The sequence below is a fragment of the Mastigoproctus giganteus genome, chromosome 9, assembly GCF_048544385.1.
Source record: "Mastigoproctus giganteus isolate SK-2022 chromosome 9, ASM4854438v1, whole genome shotgun sequence".
NCBI classification, from domain to species: domain Eukaryota; kingdom Metazoa; phylum Arthropoda; class Arachnida; order Uropygi; family Thelyphonidae; genus Mastigoproctus; species Mastigoproctus giganteus.
The window spans coordinates 73791751-73817663 of NC_143583.1; the positions used below are offsets into that span (position 1 = coordinate 73791751).

The 25913-nt window shown below is 34.4% G+C and overlaps 1 protein-coding gene across 1 annotated transcript in view; it reads left to right on the forward strand.

The window, feature by feature from the left end:
- The window catches only part of ATPsynB (ATP synthase subunit b, mitochondrial), an 85391-nt gene that overhangs the window by 54475 nt on the left and 5003 nt on the right, over window positions 1-25913 (forward strand). The window contains exons 5-7 of the mRNA XM_090382174.1: window positions 11146-11271; window positions 18466-18543; window positions 22897-22998. Coding sequence (XP_090238300.1) covers window positions 11146-11271; window positions 18466-18543; window positions 22897-22998 — 306 coding nt within the window. The remainder of the gene's footprint in view (window positions 1-11145; window positions 11272-18465; window positions 18544-22896; window positions 22999-25913) is intronic.

Here is a 25913-nt window from a genome sequence, read left to right on the forward strand (position 1 = left end):
TTATTAAAAAAACATTTGAAGGCAAGTATGACAGCAGTTTTTCTCAGCATGAATTGTTGAGGAGGCTTCCATCCTGCAGTGGGTTGATAATGGCTGCACTTTACTTTTTTATGACAGCAGTTTTTAGCAACATTTATGAGCTGAGTTCTAATCACATACAAAGCTGAATTAATGTGTCATTTACAGTTTCTTTAAATATTCTCTTGCATGCTCCATGCGTTCCCTTCTGTGATTACTGTCATGCTCATCTTACTTGAAGTTAAACATAAGAAAAACATCTGGGGTGGATGAGATCTATCCAGTTATATTAAAGGAGACGGCAAAGAAACTAAGCAAACCCTTAGCCATAATTATGAGAGCATCCTTGGACTCAGGGGAGGTTCCCACGGAGTGGAGATGTGCAAATGTATCCCCAATTCACAAAGGGGGATCGAAGGGTGTCACAAGTAATTACAGACCAGTTAGTTTAACTTCTGTTCCGTGTAAAATAATGGAGTCACTGGTTAAAGATGCATTGCAGGATCATCTAGACAAGACTGCAGCAATAATTCAGACATAGCATAGGTTTGTTAAGGGGAAGTCTTGTCTGACAAATTTGATAGATATTATGATGTGGTTACAAAGGAACTGGATGCAAAAAATAATTTTGATATATATTTGGATTTCAGAAAAGCTTTTGACACTGTTGCGCATGGTAGACTATTGTACAAATTGGAGCAGAATGGTATTAAGGGTAAGTTGCTACAATGGATAAAAGGATGGTTAAATGGGAGAAGACAGAGGGTGGTAATCAATGGGTGCTGCTCTTCGTGGACTAATGTTATTAGTGGAGTCCCACAGGGTTCGGTGTTAGGTCCACTGTTGTTTTGTATATTTATCAATGATTTAAGCCCGGGGGCTCACATCTGGTGAGTATGGGCTTGGCAAACCCAGGGTCCTGAGCTGGATATCATCATTCTTCTCTTTCTTGATGATTCCTTTCTATTTTCTACTTTCTCTCTCTCTCTCTCTCTCTCTCTCTCTCTCTCTCTCTCTCTCTCTCTCTCTCTCTCTCTCTCTCTCTCTCTCTCCCTCTCTCTCCTCTCTCTCAGGGGGTAACTCGGGAATTTTTTTTTTTTTTTTTTGGCTGGTGCAGCATAAGCCTCAGGCTTCCTTGTATCATTTGGCTAATAATAATAATAATAATATTGGTGAAGGTATATCAGGCTTAATGTCGAATTTTGCAGATGATACAAAGGTTGGCAGGGTTGTTAATGACAGTAATGGCAGTGTGCTACTGCAACAGGATCTAGATAATTTGGGCAGATGGGCAAAGAAGTGGCAACTGAAGTTTAACCTTGACAAATGCAAAGTAGTGCATATGGGTAGAATTAACCCCTGAGAAACGTACCAACTCTGTGGTACTACATATAAGGTGGTAGAAAATGAAAAAGACCTGGGAGTAATTGTGCAGTCAGATATGAAGTTTTCTGAGCAATGCAGACAGGCTGCCAGGGCAGGTCATGGGGTTTTGTCAATGATGTATAGGAATTTTGCTAGCAGGGAAAAGGAGGTGATTGTCCCTCTGTATAAGGCAATGGTCAGGCCATGCCTTGAGTACTGCATACAGGTCTGGAGGCCTCATTTTAGGAAGGATGTAGATTTATTTGAGCGTGTACAGAGAAGGGCAACAAGATTGGTGAGGGGAATGAAGGGATCCTCTTACCAAGAGAGGCTTAAGTTCTGCAAATTGCAGTGGCTGGAGACTAGGCACCTGCGTGGTTATCTGATTGAGGTGTATAAGGCCTTGAATGGGTTGAGCACGCTGAATTCTGATGGGATACTTCCACTTGTTCAGATTGCAAACCTAAGGGGGCATAAATTCAAATTAAGAAAGGACAGATGTAGAATAGATGTGCGGAAATTTGCCTTTAGCCAGCGGGTGGTTAATTGCTGGAACAAGCTTCCATCTGTCATTGTGAAAGTTGATAGGTTGAATAAATTTAAGGAGGAACTGGACAGGCATTTGGAGGGAATGGTGTGATTTTTTTTTTTTTTTTTTTTTTTTTGGCTGATGCTGCATTTTTGCATCACATGCCACTACTACTACTGTTTTACATCTCTGTAGTAATCATAAGCATTAACTGATTACCTCAAACATATTCCTGTGAAATTTTTATATTGTTTCTATTGTGTTCACCTAATTTTGATAAGTTATTTGTGTTAATATTCATACACAAGGCCTCTGTATCCAAGTGGTCAGGAGTGCAGTAGCACACGCTCTTTGAGTAGACCAGAGTTCAAGCCCTTGACTGCTAAATTCAGTCGATCTGCCAACCCACACTGGACTAGCATGGCAGGTTACGGTCCATCCTGCAGTGGATTGATAATGGCTGCAGTTTACTTTTTTTATTTATTATTATTATTATTTATTTTTATTATTATTATTATTATTATTATTTATTTTTTTATTATTATTATTATTTTTTATTATTATTATTATTTTATTTTATTTTTTTTTTCTCTTTGCTACACACACACAGTGGCCAGTTTATTTAGCCCCTCGGAACAGCTTCAAGTGTTTGGCGTGACTCCACAGAAATGCCAAACGCCATTCCACAGGGATGCTGGCTTATACAGACTCAGATTGCACAGTGTGAGATCCTGCTGTGAACATCTTGTTTTGTATCATCCTGGAGTCAAGTTGAAATCTGGTGACTGAGCAGGCTAATAAAGTATGGTCAAGTTAGCTCATAATACTTGAACTGTTCACGAACAATATGTCCTTGTGAAATGGCACATTATCCTGTTGAAAGTAACGTTACCAAATGGATAAACTATGAAAATGAAAAGGTGCACAAAGTCAGCAACATAATCAAGTAGATTGCAACATTCAGAAACAGTTCCACTTGTATTAGGGGGGCCTGATGTGTGCCCAACCCTACCATCACTTCCACCAGCCTGCACTAGCATCCATTGATTCATGTTGCTGTTATCATAGAACATTTGGAACCAGGATTCATTGGAATAGGCAACATTCATCAATTCTTGAAATTTCCAGTATTGATGTTTTTTGAAGAGTTCAGAAAATGAATGGTTATCAAATATCCATTTGGAAAATTCCTGAAGGGAGCTGCCATAAACAACTACAGCAATGTGTTAGATTAAAAGAAAAAGAGTTGCATGTTTATATACTAATGCTGGAAGTATAGTTAACAAATTTTATAAATTTGAAGTATTGGTTAAGTCAGCGGTTCCTCTACACAGACTCCCTTGTGGTCCAGAAAGGAGGTACTAGAGGTCTGGGAACTGTTTTTCAGTACAGTGAACTATATTGTTTGTGGACTGTCCATGCATAACTTTTCAATGTTTTTTTCTTTTAATTTTTATTTTTTGATGAAATTCAGAACTTTGATAGTGATAAATGGGTTAAACTAGTTAAATTATTAGTTAATAAAACAGTTTTGATGGTGGATGTAATCTTTAACAAAAATATAGGGTCCATGGAGACAAATAAGGGATTCTTGGTAGCGAAAAGGTTGGGAACCAGTGATTAATTATTGAATATTGAAATGATATCAGAAATGGTGCCATTCTGAATGGCACAATTAGAATATTTGAGTGGCACCATTTCTCAATGGTCAATTTGAAAATAGTAAGTAAATAATAGTTTATTTCTAGAGGATGTTATGTACATTCTTACTTACATACCCTGGACAACAAGTAACCTAAATGGCAAGCCCTCCTCCCTTTTTATCTTTTCTATACAATTTGTACAGGAAAGGCATAATGACAGAAGGGAAGAAGGGATTATGTTTCTGATCAGAAAGCAGTTGCTTTTGAGGTTATATTCATTCAGTGGGGAATACCAAAACAACATTACATCAGTCTGGTATGATATAAAATGTGGAACAGCAAAACTTAGAGAAGTGTGTTGATCAGTTATATGTGCAACTGGAGAGGTCAAGAAAAATCAGAATATCTTTTTATGGGGACTGCTCTACAGGCATAAATTGTGACTTATGGATAGGACACTTACCTAGTAGCAGTTGATTTTAGGCCATCAACATAACTTTTTCTAAATAGATATCACTAGGGAATCAATATTCTTGACTTTGTCATTGCCAAGATTCATCTATCATTAAACATCTTTGAGTTAAGAAGCCTGTAGCAGGCAGATGACTAATATTTTACTATGGAGTGTATCTGAGGGAATTACAGTTATTGAGGATAAAAGAATTTTAATTTTCTTGAGGTGGTGAGGGATTTGTTGGTCCTAGACACATCATTTGAGTTCAGTTCATTTGACAAAATTGAAATTCCTGTGGGGTGAAAAGGAAATGTTTCAGAAAATAATTCCACTCACCATTTCATTTTTGGTTGCCACAAAGGGAAACAAATAGATGATCGAAAAATTTATGAACTTGGTATCAAAAAAGAAGTCTGTTATGGATATCATGGGATATCAAGAGATCCTATTCAACATGGAATGTGTACAGTAATTAATAGAGAGATTACTCACTGGTGTGAGATACTTTAAGGTGGATTATGAATATGATTTGGCAAAAAAAAAAGTTCAACAAAGATGACAAGAATTCTTTGTATATATGAATGCTAAGAGGAAAGGAATAAATCATGTTGGCTCACTGTAAGGGAGCAGTATAATTAGTGCTCAAAAACAGATAGCTGATGAATTTAACAGAAAAAAAATTTTAAAGGGAAAAGATTAGTGAAAAAACTGGAAAAGAAATGATCAGATTTAAAAGTAAAGAAAGCACAAAGAGATGATGGCATGTGTTGATTCTATTGAAATAAGTGGTTGAGGAGGTCACAGAACTCTTATTTGTAATTATGGAGGCATAATTACAAGTAAGAAATTACAAATGAAGTTCTAGAAAATTTAAAATGTATAAATCTTCCCTATACACAAAGGGCTCTAAGAGTAATCAGAGCAGTTATATACTTGTAAGTGATAGTAAAGATTATTGAAGCTTTGATTAAGGGTGTAGAACAGTCACTTCAATAGTCATATTATGATGGAGTCACAATATGATTTTGTTAAGGGTACATTACATCTTGTCTGATAAATCTGTTAAGGTATTATGAGGAAATCATAAAGGAAATGGATGCAAGAAATAACTTTATAGTTTATTTCAATTTTAGAAAGGTTTTGACAGTCTCCTATAAGTGTTTGCCTTTTTATTTACCTAATTGTTATTTTATATTGTACGTTATACGTAGTCTTATAGTTATAGTTACGCTGGTTAGTTTTATTTTTAATTTAGATAAAAAATTTTTGTAGATTACTACTTAATATACGTAAAACCGTTACTTCGTTCGAATCTTGCAGCTATTGTTTTTGTATAGAGTATTAGGGAATTCATATTTTTAATTGTGGTAACTAGGTAGCTCTTACGTATAATTATATAGCTTAATACACATCACTGCATTTAGCATTCTATTAGATAGCGTAGTATTGACAATTAATTAATTAAATTTATTGATTTTATTAATTTAAAATATCATGCCCCCAGACTAGAGCAGCAAAGCAACGGGCACAAAGTGGCAGGAGTGCTGTAACTCTGGGGAGAATGGACGTGGGCGATTCTCCAACGCATCACAGCCTAAAAAAATGTGCAACTTGTGAAATTAGAAGTGAAGTTTTGTGAAGTTTTAGAAGTTTCATATCAAAATTTTCTGATAATAAGGTGGGTAGGACAATACTATAGGAATGCAAGGTTATTTCATGAAGTAGTTGAAATTAATAAAAATTTGCACACTTTACCTGTATTTGATTGTATTGAAATATCTCTGAAATCCTATGGTATTTTGCTGCATAAGGCACACCTAGCCTATTTCTATGGGTAAACATAACAGTTGTTTTTTAAATGGAAGTTTTATTTCCATAAACCAGTTGGCCATTCATTTAAGCAAAATACATTATCAACAGTTCAGCATATGTTTGTTAATAGAGACCACCCACCAGCTGATAAGAAGTCAACAAGCTTTGAAAGTGTTGTCCTGGTAGTAATAGTAGAGGCATGTGATGCAAGGAAGCAAGCTTATGTAGCATCAGCCAAGAAAGAAAAAAAAAAAACCATTTCACATATCCATTCCCTTTAAATGTTTGTCCAGTTGCATCTTGAATTTATTTAAGCTATCGGCTTTCACAACAACAGATGGAAGTTTGTTCCAGCAATCAATCGCTGGCTAAAGGCAAATTTCCACACATCTATTCTACAACTGTGTTTCCTCAATTTGAATTTATGCCCTCTTAGGTTTGTAATCTGAGCAAGATGGAGAATCCCATCAGAATTGAGCCTGCTCAACCCATTCAAGGCCTTATACACCTCAATCAGATCACTCGCAAGTGATCATTGCCTCACCATTGCCTTATACAAAGGGATAATCACATCATTTTCCCTACTAGCAAAATTCCTCTATATCATTGACAATATCCCATGACCAGCTCTGGCAGCTTGTCTGCACTGCTCTGAAAATTTCATTTTTTCATTTTTCTACCACCCTAAGTGTAGTACCACACAGTGAATACATTTCTCTGGGGTTACTGTTATATGCAGTACTTTACATTTGTTAATGTTAAACTTCAGTTGCCACCTCTCAGCCCATCTGCTCAACTTTTCTAAATCCTGTTGCAGTTGTGTACTGTCATCTTTGTATCATCTGCAAACTTTGACATTAAGCCTGATATACCTTCATCAATATCATTGATAAATACATTGAACCCTGGGGGACTCCACTAATAACATCAGACCACGAAGAACAACATCCATTGATTACCTCTCTCTGTGTTCTCTCACTCAGCCACCCTTTTATTCATTGTAGCAACTTGTCCATAATACTCTATTGCTCTAATTTGTACAGTAGTCTTCCATGTGCAACAGTATCAAATGCTTTCCTGAAATACAAGTATATGGTATCAAAATAATTTTTTGCATCTAGTTCCTTTGTGACCACATCATAGTATCCAATCAAATTGGTCAGGCAAGACTTCCCCTTAACAAACCCATGTTATGTCTGAATTATTACTGCAGCCTTATCTAGATGATCCTGTAATGCTTCTTTAGTGAGTGACTACATTATTTTCCCTGGAACAGAAGTCAAACTATCAGGTCTGTAATTAACCCATGTTAACCCTTTGATCTCCCTTTGTGAATTGGAGATACGTTTGCACATCTTCAGTCTGTCAGGACTTCCCTGAGTCCAAGGATGCTCTCTTAATTATGGCTAAAGGTTTGCTTTCTTTCTTTGCCACCTCCTTTAATATAACTGGATAGATCCCATCCACCCCAGGTGCCTTATGTTTAACTTCCACAATTTCTCTTCCACTTTGCTGTCAGTTATTACAAAATAATTTAACTGAGTTTGATAAACATCTGGCCCTCTCCTTCTTGAATAACTCCATGTGTGAATGTAGATGCAAAATAACAGTAACATTTTTATGGTATAATTTAGTAAACTCATTTAGTTTGGCAGCTATCTGAGAATGATCATCTACAGTCGAACCTTTGATATGAAGTGGACCAATCTGATTCATCCCCTTCCTTTTAGAGTTTATATAAGTGAAGAAGTTCTTGATGTTTTTCTTAGCATCCTTTGCCAAAGATTTCTCTCAATCTGCCTTCGCTTGCTTACCCTCCATTGTGACTTGATTACAGACTAGCTTATATCTACCATAGGTTTGTGTCGCCTGATAATTTATATGCATCCCTTGCGTTTTTATTCTCTACCACAATTCTCATTAGTCCATCTGACATCCATTTAGACCTTAACCTTGAACAGTATTGCTTAATCAGTATGAAAAGCCTAGTAGCTTCCATGATTACTTCCTTGAATGCTTCCCATTTAGAATTTACTGTTTGTAACATCATCAGTTGGTGTCTCAGATTTTTAAATATAGTGGATTCACCTAAGTTGCTAATATCTTTTTAAATTATATTTAAAAAGATATTAGTTAAATTATATTTAAAAAGATATTAGCAACTTAGGCACACCTGTGGATAGTGGTATTTTTCTCTAAGTTGTACATGACTTGATGCTTTGTTTTCAGTAAGAAAGCATACTTTTGAATACAGATACCCTTTACTTACATTCGAAATCAAATGCAACTACATTTTACTTACATTTGAAATCAAATTCAAATAAAAGTATTCAAATTTTGATTTGAAGATGAGCAGGTGTTTTTAATAAAAATTTCCAGGGAATGCTGCAGTAAGGGAGATTATACCATAAAAATATCAATTAAGCATTTAATGCTAGTAAATATAGCATTCTATACCTGGGTCACAGTGGTTGCAAGGAGAGTGCTCTCAATGTGGCTGCAAGGAAAGTGCATTGTCTGTTCTTAGTAATATAAAGAATTTTGTCAGTAAAGATAGAGGAAATTATCTCATTATACAAATCTGTTATTAAACCACATTTTGAATACTATGTTCAGTGATGGAGCCTCATTTCAGGAAAGATATTTATTTGCTTGAACGGTACAAAGGAGGACAACAAGGCTCATATAATTAATAAATGCTACACTGTATTCTATTTTTCTGTCATTCTGTGTGGGAAAACTTTGTTCCCTTGCTTGAGAACTAAGGGGACAGGCTTGGTTTTAAACTCACTTTTGAAACAACTATTATCGACAAGTCATCCTGAAATTAATAATTTTGTTTTTCCTCTGAATAGCATCATGCAAATCAAATCTGCTACTGGGGATTCTCGTTATCCGATGATAATTGGTTCCAGAAAATTCCACTTAAAACGAGGACCAAATTTTCATAATGTTTATTATTTAAATAAATTAAACTAGGCATAATATTTTAAGAGTTTAAGATTCTATATAATATCGGTGTAGATACACCATAGACAACTCTTAAGGAAAAATTATGATCGTAGAGTGAAAGGCATCATTTCATCTGTATCTCATAATTTGCTCATCCTTCACAACTTGTTACCATGTATTGCGCTACCTCGAATAAGTAACGCTTCACTAATAGATAAGACTATTGTTGCTTGGCACCACCGTAGCCAGGTGGGCAGGAGCAGCAGTGCGTAGCACATGCTTCTTGATTAGACCGGGGTTCGAGCCCGTGACCACCAAATACGGAGGATGCGGAAAGGTCAGGGAATGATCACCGCATATCCCCGGAGCAATATGGCCTTAGTTGCTAATGCTCCCAAAAACCAAATAACAAACAACAAACTATTGTTGCTTATTCTTGGTGGGCACCCACCCAGACGGCACCGTTTATTGAAGCGTTACTTATTCGAGATAGTGCAATACATGGTAACTCATTGTGAAGGATGGGGAAGTGTTGTCTACTTGGGGGATTTGTGAGCGATTTAGTTCATTCAGTGAGTGGAAGTAACTGTCCCTTTTTTCTTTTGACGGCATTTCTTCCTCTTTCTCTCCTACTATCACTTTCCTACACCTTTTTGCTTTCCTAAATCTAATAGGGATAGTATGTGGATAACAGTTTCTTATCCCATACCATTTTGCAAGCTGTGCTGTGGGTAGTGGTGTCCACCGAGAATAAGTAACAATAGTCTTCTCTAAGTGAAGCATTACTTATTTCAGATAATGCAATATATGGTAACTCATTGTGAAGGATGAGCACAATATGAGATACAGATGAAATGATTCCTTTCACACTACCACCGTAGTTTTTCTTTAAGAGCTGTCTATGGTGTATCTACACTGATATTATATAGTAATGTTTACATTTTTATTCCAACATCAATGCAGATTATAAAAAAGGTGAGTACCATAATAAATTAAATTAAGCTATGCTATTATATTGTGTCAATTATAAATGGTACTTTAAGAGATCTACAATTTTCGAATAGTAATGTTTATTATGTACTTATACATTGTAAAAAAATGGATGAAGGAACTGAAAAATGAGAAAATTATTTTATTAGACATTTTTTATTATAATATGTTACACAATGTAAAGTTAAGTAAAGTTTATCGAAGTTACACTATTTTTCAGTTGTACAAATAAAGAATGAATCCGGAGTTGTTCATTTTTTTTTTTTTTTTTTTTGGGTTTTTTTGCCGTATTTTTTCATATAAAATTGTGTTGTAGCATTTAGTTATGTCTTAACTTCACGCTTAACTTTTGTTGCTCGATCATGATCATTCTTACAAAAAATATTCAAGTGCTTGGTCAATTTTCTCAAGGGAAAAAACTTTAATTCTTTAATTTTCAAATCCTCATAACTGCGGGGACTCGGATACGGGGGACCCCAATATTTGATTAAAAATTGGTACATTGCCATTATAGCCTGTTTTGAGTTCCTTTGATCTCTTGTCAGATAGTAGGTAGCTTCAGTTAGTAGTTTTGGCAGCTTCAGTTAGTAGTTTTGAGCTGCATTGACCCATTGCAACAAGTTAATGAAAGATGAAAGTTGTGTTTTATTTGATTGCAGGAACCGAAATAAAGATAATAAATGCTACTTTGCATTTTTTCTCTTATTATCTGTTGGGAAGCTTTTGTTCCCTTTTTTGACATCTACAGGTTTGGACTTAGTTGATTTTAAAAATGGCTCCATTGTCCCATGGGTCAATAAAAAATTAATAATTTAATTTTTAATTCAAATAGCATCACTGAATAATAAATTTGCTATTCACTTAAAAACTGAGACGTCACCATTTCAGCCTACTTCAGTCCTTCCCGGTCTCTCAACAGATAGCTGGTGACTCAGTAAGCAACTTTGTTCCAAAGCGGTGAGTTATTGAATCTGATGAGAAACTTGGCAGTCTTGAAACAGGCTGTAATGACAGTGTCTCAGTATTTCACAAATAGAGAATTTGCCTATTTAGTAATGCTGTTCAAATTAAAAACAAAATTAGTGAATTCAGTTCTGCTCATGGATAATGAAATCTCTTTTAAAGTGAGCATAAGCACAAACTTATCTGTGTTCAGTGGAGGGAACAAAGAAGATAGAGTAGCATTTATCATCATATTATTTTAAATTTCATTGCAGTTTATTTAAATAAAACCCCAAAACTAGTAAAACTAGAGAGACTGTATTTCATTTTATTAATTTTATTTTTTGACAACACATGCTGCTTAAGCTTTTCTTTCATGCATCATTCTGTAGTACTTTTGAAAACTTGAAGTGCCTTAATAACATGAATATTTTTTATAGGATTATGAAGCAATGTGGAATAAATATAAAGACGATACCATCAGTAATTTGGAAGAGGCAATAGCTTATGAGGAAAAGGCACAGTGGTGTGCAAAAGGACAGAAATTGCTCTTTGATGCTAAAAGGGTAATGTATATATTTTGATATACCACTTTCTTTTAGAAACATATTTTGTTAAAAAATTATTATTTTTTTTTAATGATTTCTTTTAATTAATCTGTGTTTTTATATTCAGTTTTAGAATTTACACACACACACACACACGCACAATTTGTGTGTAAAAAGAACTCTAGAACTTACATATTTTCCAGCTGAAACTGGTTTTCTGTTTCATATGAATTTTGTGAGAGGGCAAGTCATACCATGTCTGTATTCTGGACGTGGTATGAAATACTTATAATGGCTTTATATTGTATTTATTTTTTGGTTTTGTACTGGTATATCATACTGATTCCAGTTACAAAATCATAATTGTTACAAAACTTAAATTTATTATGTGCAGAATTTTGTGATTAAAATAATATTTTTTGCAATAATATGAGATATAATCTGATAAGAAAATCAGATTATAATTTGTTGAAAACTGCAACTGATAGTGATTCAGGTTTTATTTGTGTAGATGTAGTTCTCATAGTAATATTAGATCTAAGACAGTAAAAAAAAAAAAAAAAAAGAAAGAAAGAAGAAGAAATCAACACATTTTCTGAACCATAAAACACATCAGACTGTAAGATGCAAATTTTCAGAAAAAATTTTATCATATATATTTGAAATGTAGATTCACAAGTGCTTATGAAAGAGAATGCCAGTGCGAAATTTGAAGTTTCCACATGGCCTGATCTGCTCCTGGACACATTTACTATATAACTGTAAGAAACCAAACTATCACTTAAATATAATAAAATCATGATTCCACCTATATAAGCCATTAAGAATGAAGCAAGTAAACAAATTTCATCCATATTATGATTTGGTTTGTAATTCAAACCATAATGTTATGCCATATAAGACCTTTAATGTAAAATCAAAAAGAGCTAATGGCTACATTTCAGAAGGCAGATTGGGGTGTTGAATCTTCTTTCTTTTAGATGTAAAGTCAGTAATTGTTGTTGTTGTTGTTGTTATTATTTGGTTTTTAGGAGCATTAGCTACTAAGGCCATATTGCTCCGGGATATGCGGTGGTCATTCCCTGACCTTTCCGCATCCTCCATATTTGGTGGTCACGGGCTCGAACCCCGGTCTAATCAAGTAGCGTGTGCTATGCACTGCTGCTCCTGCCCACCCGGCTACAGAGGTGCCAGTGTCAGTAATGGTCTTTGTTAAACAAAAGTAGCAGTCTTCAAAATGGTCTCTTTGTTCTTACCATATCATTAGCGCTGCAAGTAGCATATATTTAATTTTCTCATTCAACAATCCTCAAAGCAGCTCTGTACAATGTGCACATCAGGTATATTAGGGCCTGAGGTTTATCTTGATCTCCTCTTTTGCAGGCCAAGGTATAGATTATAAGCTTTCTTGATCATAAAATAAATTATTCTTTTATGTTTTTCAATTACATACTTGCCACAAATATAACAAACTCTCAGATTTATTAACACAGATGCATTATTTCATTTGTATATGATGAATTACAGAAACAGTTGAAGTCAAGTTGTATAGGGGCTGTTTAACAAAGAATTATCATAATTTTTTTTTCACAACATACCTTTATTAATCATCCATATTTTGATGGTCCTTTCCAAACTAATCCCCATTTGATGAAATGCATTTACTCCAATATTTCTGCCATTCTTCAAAAACATGGTGTAAATCATTTTTTGACATGTGTTTGAGAATTACCTCTGATATCTTTACAACTTCTGATGATTGGAAATGTTTTCCTTTCTTTAACCTTGGAAAAAAAAATTCAGGGTGCAAGGTCAGGGCTGTAGGGCAGATGAGGAACACAGAACACATTTGAAATTAAATTTGGCTAAATAATTGATGACAGTATTAGCAATGTATTGTCATGTTTTGTATTGTCATGATGCAGCATTCACCCACCTGCATGTGGTTGTGGTCATTTGCAAATTAATGTGTTCTTGAAAAGTGCGCAGTACAGGTCTGTAGTAAGGTCCTGTAACAGCCATCTGATATGGCACAACATGCTGGTAAGCCATTTCCTTGAATGTCAATGTCCATCTTTAAACATTCTAAACTATTTGTGAGCCGTGCTGTATGGAAGCATAAATAGATTTACCATAAGCCTCTTTTAACATTTCATATGCTTCAGCTGATGTTTTCTTGAAGTGGAAACAAAATTTGAGAGCAGCATACTGTTCCTCATGTTTGTCACGTCCATTGTTATGTAAGCGAAACTGAACAAGCATAAACTTGACTGGCCACCAAGGTCACACAATGCACATGAGTCAACTGCATAGTTGCTATGTGATGCAGCTTGGTTTTTTTTTTTTTTTTATGTGAACCCCAAACATGAGAGGTATTAGAACCTATAGTACTTAGTACCGTGCTTGGGTTGGAGGTTGAGAAGACGAAAGAAGATATTTGTTGACATTGGACTTGAACTTCCGTAGATTGTAATTTTCAGAAAATACGTATGAAGGAAGGTTGTTCCAGAAAACAGCAGTTGAATGAATAAATGAGGAAGATGAAAAAAAGTTGGTTCTGTGGGTTTGAAGTTGGAACAGTAAATGGATGTTGGCTGGTGGCGGCACGTGTTCGGGCCGTTTTGAAAGAGAGAGCGGGAATTATAGAAGCCAATTCAGAAGAACAGTGCCCATGGAAGTATCTGTAGAAGAGGCATGCAGCAGAAACAGTACGTCTATGAGAAAGTGAGTGGAGAGACTCTGTTAGAGATGAATCATTAATTAACCTAACTGCCCTCTTCTGAATGGAATCAAGAAGCCTGAGAGAGGTTTTGGGGGCACCACCCCAGATGTGGGAACAATATTCCATGGTAGGGCGGATTTGCGATTTATACAGAGTGAGCAGCTGTTTGGAAGAAAAGTAACGCTGAGAGCAAAAGAGAAAACCAAGTTTTTTAGATGCAGAGGAAGCAATATTTGTAATGTGCTTGTTCCAAGAGAGATTAGAAGTCAGGGTAATCCCCAAAAGAGATATATCATTTTGCCTAGAAATCGGAGTGTTACTAAAGATAAGCATAGGAGCAGAAGAATCCTTTTTGCGAGATATAAGACAAGACTGAGTTTTAGAAGGGTTGAAATCAACTAAGTTGTGTTTGCCCCACTGGAGAATTGCCTGAAGATCGGCATTTAAGGAATTGGTAGCAAATTTTCGAGAAATTGAAGCTGATTGAGCAGGACAAGGTTTCTCAAAATGGAAAGTGGAATGCAATGTGCTGTCATCGGCAAAACTATGGATAGGATTTCCAGTCAATGGAAGAAGGTCATTAATATACAAGAGGAAAAGAGTGGGGGAAAGAACTGAACCTTGGGGGACACCGGCATTAGTGGAGAAGTTAGAAGACAGAGAGCCATCTACCATCACCCTCAGTGAGTGATCAGAGAGAAAACTGGATAACCAATTACTAAAAACAGTTGGCAGACCATAAGATGGAAGCTTGTTTAGAAGACCTTTATGCCAAACACAATCAAAAGCCTTTGAGATGTCAAGAGCAACTACTTGTGTTTCACCGAACCTTTCCATTGAATTTGTCCATAAATGGATAACAAAAGCCAGAATATCACCAGTGGATCGACACTAACAGAATCCATACTGGCGATCATTGATCAGACGGAAGGTTTCTAGGTAGTTTAAGAGTTGGTGGTTAATTGATTTCTCCATTACTTTAGAAAGAGTAGAAGTAATTGCAATGGAACAATAATTGGATGGGAGGGATTTGTCACCCTTTTTGGGTACTGGCTGGATATGAGCAAATTTCCAAGCAGAAGGAAAAACACCTTTGGAATAAGAAAGTGAAACAAGGCGGCAAAGAATAGGAGTAAGTTCAGGAGCACAGGTTTTGAGAACAAGTGGAGAAATACCATTGGGACCTGGAGCTTTCTTAGCATCAAGATTCATCAAAATCCTTCTGATATCCTTTTGACGGAAGACCACAGGAGGCATTGAATGGAGTGTGTTGGGAATTGTAGGTGTTTTACCAAGATTATTAATACATGATCTGGAAGAAAAATGGGATGCTAGCAGGTCAGCTTTATCCTTAGTTTAGGTTTAGTCTTAAATACCACAGCTCAGCTAGAAATAGCAAGCAGTATGGTTGTTCGTGAAAAATTATGATCATTTTTTATTTGAACAGCCCTCATATATATTAAATACCAATCATTAATTTCACATGTAGAATCTAACATAGTTTTGTGCCAGTTTGCAAACTAGTGCTATTTATGTTATAATTAACCCAACCTGTCAGAACATGTTGCTGTGTTGTAACCTGTCACACAGTAATGAGTGTCACCTAGAGTCATTAATAATTCTTAAGTGATCCTCAAAGACCATGCCAGTCTTCAGGAAAATTAAATTTTCAAATTTGCAAATATAGTTGAAGTTTATCTTTCATTAGTTTATATTAAAAACACATAAGTAGTTTTAATATAAACTAATGAAATTTTTCAAAGATCGTATGTGTAAGAATATTTTGAAGTCACTTTCAGAATAAAACTACATAAAAAAAATTTTTTTTAAAAATTTGTTTGACTACTTAATAGGGTTTTTTTTTAAATCTCTATCTCTCTCTCTCTCTCTCTCTCTCTCTCTCTTCCCCCCCCCAAAGAAAATGTCCAAAAATTATCAGGTGTTTTATTCTACTTTCTGTTATGTCTGTGCCCTCACCTTAATAGCATTTCTGTGCACAGTGTGATCAAAACTGAATTAGCCATGTGCATGGGAGCAGATTCTCAAGTACCCTGGTGGAGATAGTGTAATTTTTATAAGCCATCTTGAAACAAGTTGGTTACCATTCTGTATAAGTGCCACCTATTTAAAACTCGTGCTGATCCCAACCAAAATTACAGTATTCTTTGGGGAGTGGGATCCATCAGTTAAGTACGTCTCAGTGAAGTACTTCTGTTTCAAACTATCTTAAAACAAAATTGCTGCTATCAGAACTCTTCTATTTGCAGTGTGTCCAATAGAATCAAAATATGCAAGTTGTATGAGGGCACGCTTCTGGGAATAGTTTTATTTTCATCCTCCATCGTTTAAGATGGTGGCCATTAGTTGCAAGAACCACCTGCTTAGAACCAATGTTTGCAGTTTGATCCAAACCAAATTTGTGTTACTTGGGGGGGGGGGATGGAAGCAGAAGTACATCTTCAGGTAAACTCCTACTGTTGTAATTCTATTCCAGACTGCCTTCTTGAAACAGAATGGCTTCCACTGGAATTATAGGAACAATCTGTTTGGAACTCTATTTACAAGCCAGCAATCCAAATTTACAGGTTTCTTGAATGGGTATGATGACATACTATTTTTATTTTGATCTGCCATTTTGAAAAAAAATGGTCACCATTTCATATAAGCACTATCAACATAACTGTCTTCTTCCGAATTACTGATATCAATAAGTTTTGTTCCAGTTTGCAAACTATTCAAAAATCTGATTTCAAATGTGATTCAAAAATCTGATTTCCATTTCTAGCAGTTTCCTATTGGAAATTTTTATTTCTGGATGATAACTTGATGACCATTTTCATTATAAAGGTTAATAATATCAAAGCAACTAGAATATCTACTTATGAATAAAGCTCAAATGCATTATTTTAATTTATTTTTTTCCCATTTTTATTTCACAATAATCAAATCACAAAAAGGAAATATATCAACACCAGTCAAATAAATCTTCCTCTGTGCATTTACATGAAAAGTAAAGTGCACATTGCTGTAACTGAAAAAGAGCCAGTAGCCAAATTATGCTCATACATTGTGTGTATAAAATCATTTCACAAGCAAATTACATAACACTAATTATAGTTTTTTTTAGGACAAGTCAATTTTCAGACTGACACATGCACAAATTTTTATGGGCTTATCAGGCAAGTGGTTAATGGAGTAATCACTCACTACATTGACATCCACCTTACTTTATTTCTTATCCATTGCCTTGATACCATCGCGAAATATCCTTCACTGACAGCACCAAAATTTGAGGCATTCACGTGGTATGTAAGAAGTGAACCTTTACATTTATATTACAACCAACCTATTGAAATTTATTAATTATATTTTTTATGCTCTGGAGCATTGTCACACAAATATTTTTGATGAAAAACATAATTTAATTCCTATCTGTTGCAGAAACCTCCCCCTACACACAAATTAAAATATTTTGTGATCAACAGAAATGTTTCTAACCCATCTTAAAACCTGCTCTTTCATGTTTACGTGTACATAAATTAAAAAAAAAAAGAAATTAAAGAACAACCTATCCTTATGCAGCCTGCTTAATACATAATCACAATATCTTAGTTTCCAGAGATACTAGAGTAAAAGAATTCTCAATCACTTTCAGAATTAGTGTGTTAGGTGAGCTTATCTTTTTTTTGCTATGTAACTCATTTTGTGGTGCATGTAATGAGTAGAAAGTCCACCTTTAACATTAGTAGAGGCATTTGATGCAAGAAAGCAAGCTTATACAGCATCAGCCAAAAAAAAAAAAAAAAATAAATTTTAAAAAAATAAATAAAAAATAACCACTTCCACTTCACCCCTCTGTTCGTTCGAAATACCTGTCCAGCTGAGCCTTAAACTTATTTAGGCTATCAACTTCCACGACAAGGGATGGAAGTTTGTTCTACCAACCAACCACCCGCTGGCTAAAGGCAAATTTCCACACGTCTATCCTACATCTGTTTTGCCTCAATTTGAAAATTGAGGAAAGACCTTCTTTGAGGACCTTCTTTATCCTTTGCTGCAAAAAATAAAAATAAAAAAACTCCTTAAGTTGCAGCTTGGTGAGCAATCTGTTGATGAGCTAAATAAGGAGTTTTTTTTTTTTATTTTATTTTATTTTATTTTTTGCAGCATGGAGAGCTTGATGGCTTCATCTACTGGAAAGTTAAGATAATACACTTAAAGTAGTTAGGTTACTCTTCACTGATTAAGGTTAATACTACAATTTGACAAACACAAATTACTTGCATAAAAGTACAGATTATTCTAAAATTATAACTTCAGTATCTTAATAATATTACCTTCATAAAGAACTTGTATTATACAATAGTGACTATGTGCATTATTTTTGCTTGTATCTATTAAAGTTGGTGGGCATGTACAGGTGTTTAGTTTTAAAAAAAATTTGTAAGTTGATTCAATTGTGTTTTTTTTTTTTTTTTTTTTTTCCCCAGGAAAATGTACAGATGCAACTTGAAGCAGAATACAGAAAGAGACTAATGGCAGTTTATGAAACTGTAAAGAGGCGACTGGTAAGTTTTTTTTTTTTTTATTGCATTCCTAGTGAGAGTGTGAATATTATATGAGCTCTACTTGGTGTAATCTTAAGTTCAAAATATATTAACAATTTCTGTACTATGAACAAGAAAATTCACTGTGCAGTTCCACCCACTTTATAATGAGAGTGATATCTCTTTAAAGCTCTCCTAAAATAAAAACTAGCCAGCAAGTCATTGATTGCTGGAAAAGTTGCCTCTTTGCAGGTAGTTGATGCGACAGTTTGAATAAATTCAAAGGTCAGCTGGATAGTTACGTATGTGAGGAGGGAAGCACGTAACTTGTATCTTATCCACTTTTTTTTTTTTTAGTTTTTTTTTTTTTTTTTTTTTTTCGTCAATGCAACAAAAGCCTGTAAGCATAGTTACAAGAAAAGAGGCTCTGTTTTGGAGTAAAACAAGTTAGGTAATTATGCAATACATTGCATTTAAGTATGTTTGATTTTTATTTCTTAAATTATAGTAATTAGTAGAAGTGAAAAGTAATAACTAATTATCTTATTGATTAATTACCAATTAACTAACTAATAATATATAAAGAAATTGGTTTTGTAATACAGTGAATGCAGCTTATTGTGATCACTTTGGGATCTAGCTTAATCAATAGCTATAACTGATTGATAATATTAACTGATGAAACAAGAATGCAGCTGTTCAGCATTGTTATTTGATATAGAGTTTTTCTCTGTGTATTCGAATACGTCTGATCAGGACTTCATAAAAGTGTAACATTATCCATGATCACAATAAGCAGCATGCACTGTACTTGTAATACTCTGGAGAATGTTAAGGTATCAGACTACTGTAAAATAAGTTATATAATGATCTCAGAAGCATTTGTTAGAAAAGCTTCTGAAATTAGAGGAGAGCAATTCTCCAGGGGAAGATGGTGTATATGTATTTGTAAAAATTAAAAGTCTGCATATGAGTGTATCAAACTGTTGGGAATGTTAATGAGATCATCGTTGGACTCCTGGAATATTTAACTTGGACTGGAGAAGTGCTAATGTCTCCTCAAGCTGCAAAAGTGATAACAAGAATGTGGTAGGTAACTATTGGCCAGCAAGAGTGACTTCTGTGATAGAGAAGATCCAGCACTATCTTGAAAATAATGGTGAATAGATCCCAGTATGTCCATTAAGGGGTGGTCATTCCTCTCCTCTACATCTTGATAAATTATTATGACGTAGTCATTAAGCAAAGGTGGTAACAAGAATGTGGATGCAGGTAACATATTTTAGACTTCAGTAAAGCTTTTGATACAGTTTCTCATGAAAAGCTGCTATATAAACTGGAAAGAGTTTTTGTTACTTGTAAGATTCTATTTTGGAATGCAGACTGGCTTTAAAGTAAAAGACAGAAGGTTGTCATAAATGACTTACCTTCAGGGTGAATTAGCTTAACAGGTAGGGTCCCCCAGGGATTGGTGTTCAGTCCCTTCGTATGTCATAATTTTCATATATGATATTGATGAGGATATCTAAGAGTGCAACAACCTGAGCCAGGGCATATTGCTTCGGAAAGACTTGGATTAGTTGCATATATGGTTTGAAAAATGGTAGCTGAAGTTTAATATTTTTAAATGTGTAATTATGCATTTGGGGAACAGAAATGCTGGTGTCACGTATGAGCTAGGGGAGAGGAAGTAAAAGTGTCATTCAAGGCAAAAAAGACATTCGGTATTATGATTCAGTCTGACATGAAATTTTCCGTGCAGTTTCATTTTCTAAACAGGCAGCTAGGGTGTCCTGTATATGATTTATAGGGCCTTTGCTAACAGGGAGAGGGATGCTATTATCCCCCTTTATGAGACAATGGTTAAACTGCATTTGGAATATTGCATTCAGGTCTGGAGACCACACCTTAAAAAAAAATACATTTTCTGGAGAGCTTTCAGAGAAGGGCAACCAGATTGGTGACAGGTGAAATACCTAAAGAATGGTGTAGAAGGTGAATCACAAAGTTTGACAACTAGAAATCTAAAGAAGATCTAATTGAGGGGTATAAAGCACTGAAGGGATTGAGTTAAAATGAATGAAGAAGATCTGTTCTCCCTCATGGGTGATATTTTTTTGCTTGATGCAGGAAAAGGTTTGCTTCTTTGTACATTTAAAATTCCTCCTGAATATTTAATAAAAATAGAAATGCAACATGCATTTCATGGTCCTTCTGTGATTTAATAAAATAAACAAATAGCAATAGCAATAGCCTCAGATCTTAGTATGTAGTCAACATTTTTGTAATGTACTTTACATATTTTCTCCTAGATTTTAATAACAATTTTCATAAATTATTATTAAAATCCAGTGTTATTATAAGCTTATATGATAAGTGTTAATGGTTATTGACAATACAGTTATTTTTATTTTGAGTAATATGATAAGCAAATAGTATTAATTCTTTATTTATATATTTACTGGTATAAACTGATAATAATAATAACAAAAAAAACTCGTATAAAAGCAAACACCGTGTGTGTGAACTGAGAATATTTCTGCACATCTGTCATATTGCCCATTCATCCCCCCCCCCAATATCCAGTGCTTTCAGCAGTAATGTATAGCATACGGTAGGCTTATATGATAAGTATGGGGGGAAGAAATAATTCAGATTCTATTTTCTGATTTTAATGAAACAAAACTTGTGTTGACTGAGCAAATTTTTCTAAAAGGTAACAAACAAAATTTCACACTTAAACTTGACATTTCATGAAAATCCCTGCTGGCAGTTGAGTTGTCACATGTGGATGTGAAATGGCAAAAACTGTAGGTACTATACACATATAGACAAAACACTTAAACTTGACACTACATTGGATAATTGATTTTATTAACCAATGTAGTGTTGGAATTAAGAGTACATTTTTTAAATTTCCCATTTTCAACTGTTTCTTACTGTTTTTATTAAAAAAAAAAAAAAAAAAAAAAAAAAACCTAGATTGGTAAAATCTGTATGCCAGCACACCAGTTATAATTTTTTTGATGCTAAAGGGTTAAAGAAACAATTGTAAACTAGTTGTGATACCCCCCTACTTCTTTTCCAGCTTGGCTTGTGTGGAACCAGATATAAGACTAATGAGGAAACAAGAATGAGTGTAAAACTGTGGGACCAAGCTGACTTAATCACAGTGGTAGATACTTCATTATTTAGATTGATGCACTTAATGAGATTGAATACATCAATCTTGTTGTGGTGGCACTGCAGAATGAGTTATCCCAGTATTGCACTATGCACTTTAAATAAAAAGCACTGCTCCAGTAAAGAAGTGTATTGCTATTTCTTTAAAATGTATGCCAATTCCTGTACTGCGTATAATGGTGTATTCCCATACATTTTTAATTTGGGATAAAAAAAAAAAAAAAAAAAAAAAAGGATGCAAAATAGGCCTTTGATAGAGAGTAGAAGAAAGCAATGCAATTTGCAGGAAAGAGAGAAACTGACATGAGACAAGAAAATAGGGCTTGAAACAGGATACCAACTCATGATCTGGGTTTGTCTTATGACTTATGGGTCTAACTGTAGTTTTGGCCCTTTGAAGGCCTCATCAGTGGGAAGTAGTCACTGTGGGTGAATGATCTGATGGCTCATTAATGAGAAATATTCATAATATGTGAGATGCTTGAGAGTGTAGAACTTTTAAAAGCTAAATGAATTAGAGCAAAGGCCTGATGATACAAAAAAAAAAAGAGCTATAAAACATTATTGTATAAATAAGACAGCCTCAGTTTGTACATGGCATTGAGCAAACCAAGTTTTCCACAAAGTGCACTGGTATGGAGGAACTGCTCCTGTGGAGAAGTATGTTTTTCCAGTGTGACTGTTGTTTCTGATGATAGAATTCAATAAAGAATTGATATATTAGGACTGATTGCATTGAAAAATTAGTGAAGGAATTTTACTAAATTTAAAACTTATGAAAGTAATATTAATTTTGTAATGAATACGTTTTACATTAGATTTATTGGTAACCGGAATAGAATTTTCTTGCTTATTTATGAAACTAACTTAATTATTATGAAATTAAGTTAATTTTAAGGAAATACATATGGAAAAGTGCTTTTCATGAGAACTAACTTCATTTCATAATAATTCTTTTAAGCACCAGCAGAAAATAAGAACTTAATATTATATAGAATTTTGTATATGTAAAATACACAACTTAAATAAGAATGAAATAAGCACAAAATATACAAATATGAACTCTAATCTCAACTTTTAAAATTTTTCATGCATTCATTTATATAAAAATATTTTATATAAATGCCTATGATGTAATGATATACTGTAATTTGTTTTCTGTGTATAAAGTATTTTTCATTTATTTACTAGGACTATCAGCTTGAAGCACAAAAAGCACACCGTCAGTTTGAGCAGAAATATATGGTTGAGTGGATTGTAAATAATGTTATAAAGAGTATTACTCCACAGCAGGTATAGATATATTACTGTGTGTGTGAAATTTAAAATTTTTTTAATAACTGAATGCAAAATTTATTCTGTTTTACAGTTCACCCAGCAAGATGCATCCAGCTTTTGAAGTAGAAATTTCAGAATAAAAAAAAATAATAAATACATGTATTTAACCTTCAGTAATGAATCAAAACAGAATAACTATACATCAAATTAATTGAGCAGTACAAGACAAAGTTTATTCAAAATAAAATTCATTCTTGAAAATACAAAAGGATGAAGGTTATGATATTGACATTATTTGCAGATATGGCACTTAAAGCAAGACTGAGAAACTCATTGAGTTCTTCTTTTTACCCATGTTATAAATTACTGACATAGCATTGAACATGTCTGAAATGACTGCTTTGTACATTACTCTGTTTGTGCAGTAAGAATGTTTATGGCTCTTGGGAAATCTTGACAGGGATTTCCCAAGAGATATCTCATTTATTTGTTTGAATAATCATTGCTATTTTGCAGAAGTCTTTTAAAAATGTGCTTGTTTTCAGATGATTTTGGAAACATTGATGCAAATTCCAGAATTCCAAAAAAGTGAGTGCAGAGTCATCATAAAATATCTTTGTGAAGAAATTATTTACAAAGGAATGTCAGAAACATTCATAGAATATTAACCTTCCTATTCAACGATAAAAATATTGTTCTGCACATTTCAAAATTGATGAAGTTAAAGACAGTGATCAGTCAGGAATGTCCATCACTCTGGAATAAGGAGTATGAATGATACTTTCTGAATTAGACTTGGAAAGGTAGCTAAGTTGAGCAACGCTTCATGTGAACATGTTTTTTCACTGTTGTTCATAGTAATTTAAATATGAGGAACTTTTTTTTAAAAAAGATGTCCAAATTGTTTGAATGCTGAAGCTTTAAAAGCCATCCTACCTAAATTTGAACAAAATGCCGTCACATTCCTAGTGAATACACCCAATTCATTTACAAACATAATACACTGAGTTTATGAGCTGTTTGCTTGTATAACCCAAAATTGAAAATGTTTGCTTTTGTGACCATGGGTGAAATTTAGTTCTGTTATTATGATCCTGGAATGAAACAGTATTCCATGAAGTGATAGTCAGCATCGCAGGTGACATAAAATGTTCAGTGCCCAGAGATCCTCTAAAAACTCAGTATTATTTTCCTGGGATAGTCATAATTGACTGTGTGGAAAAAGGAAAATTACTGTGGTTATTGTTATTACTGGATTATTTGTAGGGGGGAGGGTTTAGCTATTTACCAGGTTTAGCTCCCTCAGGCTATTATCTCTTTTCTACAATTAGAAAAAATGTTTGAAAGGGAGCAAATTTTAATGTGGTAATAACATCATTACAGCAGTGGGGCGACAAATCAAGAGCAAGATAAACACTGACAAGGAGAAAATTGAGTTACTGAGTTATGCAAAGCCATTAGAAAGAGACTCAGAGAGGACATAAGAAGATTTAACACAAGAAAAGTCGAACAAGCATTAAGGGAAAACAAAGGACTTAAATCAGCAGCCATGAGCAGTAATACAGAAAGACAAATGATACTGAAACTGAAGAATAGCGATGGTGTACTTATAAATAGCAGAGAAGGCATAATTCAAATAGCAGAAGAATACTATAGAGAATTATACAAGGAGCGAGGGAATGATGCCAGCAGTGGGGAAGATGGATCGCAAATTAGCAACACATACGACATACCCAATATTCTTCCTGATGAGGTAGAACATGCGTTGAAGAAAATGAAGAATCAGAAAGCCCCGGAGGAAGATGAAGTTACTCTAGAGTTCTTAAAATTGGGAGGAAGAGACATAACACAAAAATTGACAAGGCTCTTCACAAAATGCAATAGAAAAGGTGTGATGCCTAAGCAGTGGGATAATGCAATCATAGTTTTGCTGCATAAGAAAGGAGATAAATCAGAAATTGGAAATTATAGAGCAATTAGCTTGTTATCCCACATCTACAAGTTGTTCACAAGGGTCATTACTAACAGATTAGAAAGAATACTTGATGAGAATCACCCGAAAGAGCAAGCTGGCTTTAGGACAGGATTCTCAACTATGGATCACCTTCATGTAATATCACAGCTAATGGAGAAAGCATATGAATATAAAACACCATTATGTCTGGCATTTGTGGATTATGAAAAGGCATTTGACTCCATACAGCATAAGGCAATGTTTCGGACACTGGAAAGACAAGGCATAGATACTCCATATATTATGATTTTGAAGAAAATATATGAGAACGCTACCTCCTTTATTAGACTAGACAAAAACAGTAGCAAATTTAAAATCAAGAAAGGAGTTCGACAAGTAGACACAATACTCCAAAGTTATTTACTGCTGCCCTTGAAGCTTTCAGAAGATTAGACTGGTCGCAGAAAGGAGTCAATGTGAATGGAGAGTACCTAAACCATTTACTATTTGCATATGACGTGGTCATAAGCCACGATCCCAGAGAATTAGAGGAAAACCTTAATCAGTTATGTAGAGTTAGTAAGGATTTTGGACTAAAGATGAATATTGCTAAAACAAAAGTAATGATGAACAAGTATGCCATAGAGAGGGACATAACGATTGAAGGAGCAGTAATTGAAAAGGTGGAGTCATATACTTATATGGGACAAGTTATTAGCTGTAATAATGATAAATGGCTGGAAGTCAAGAGAAGAATAAATTTTGGATAGATAGCATTCAGGAAATATAGTCACATACTGAAGAGCATTATCTCAGTTTGTCTGAAACGTATACATTGGTTATTTTCCGTTTCAGTTTGTTTGTAACGTAAAATAACCAATGTATACTCCCCACCATGACTTATGGAAGTGAAACTTGGGCACTCACCAAAAGAATGGAAGAGAAGCTGAGAACTACACAGCGAAGGATGGAACGA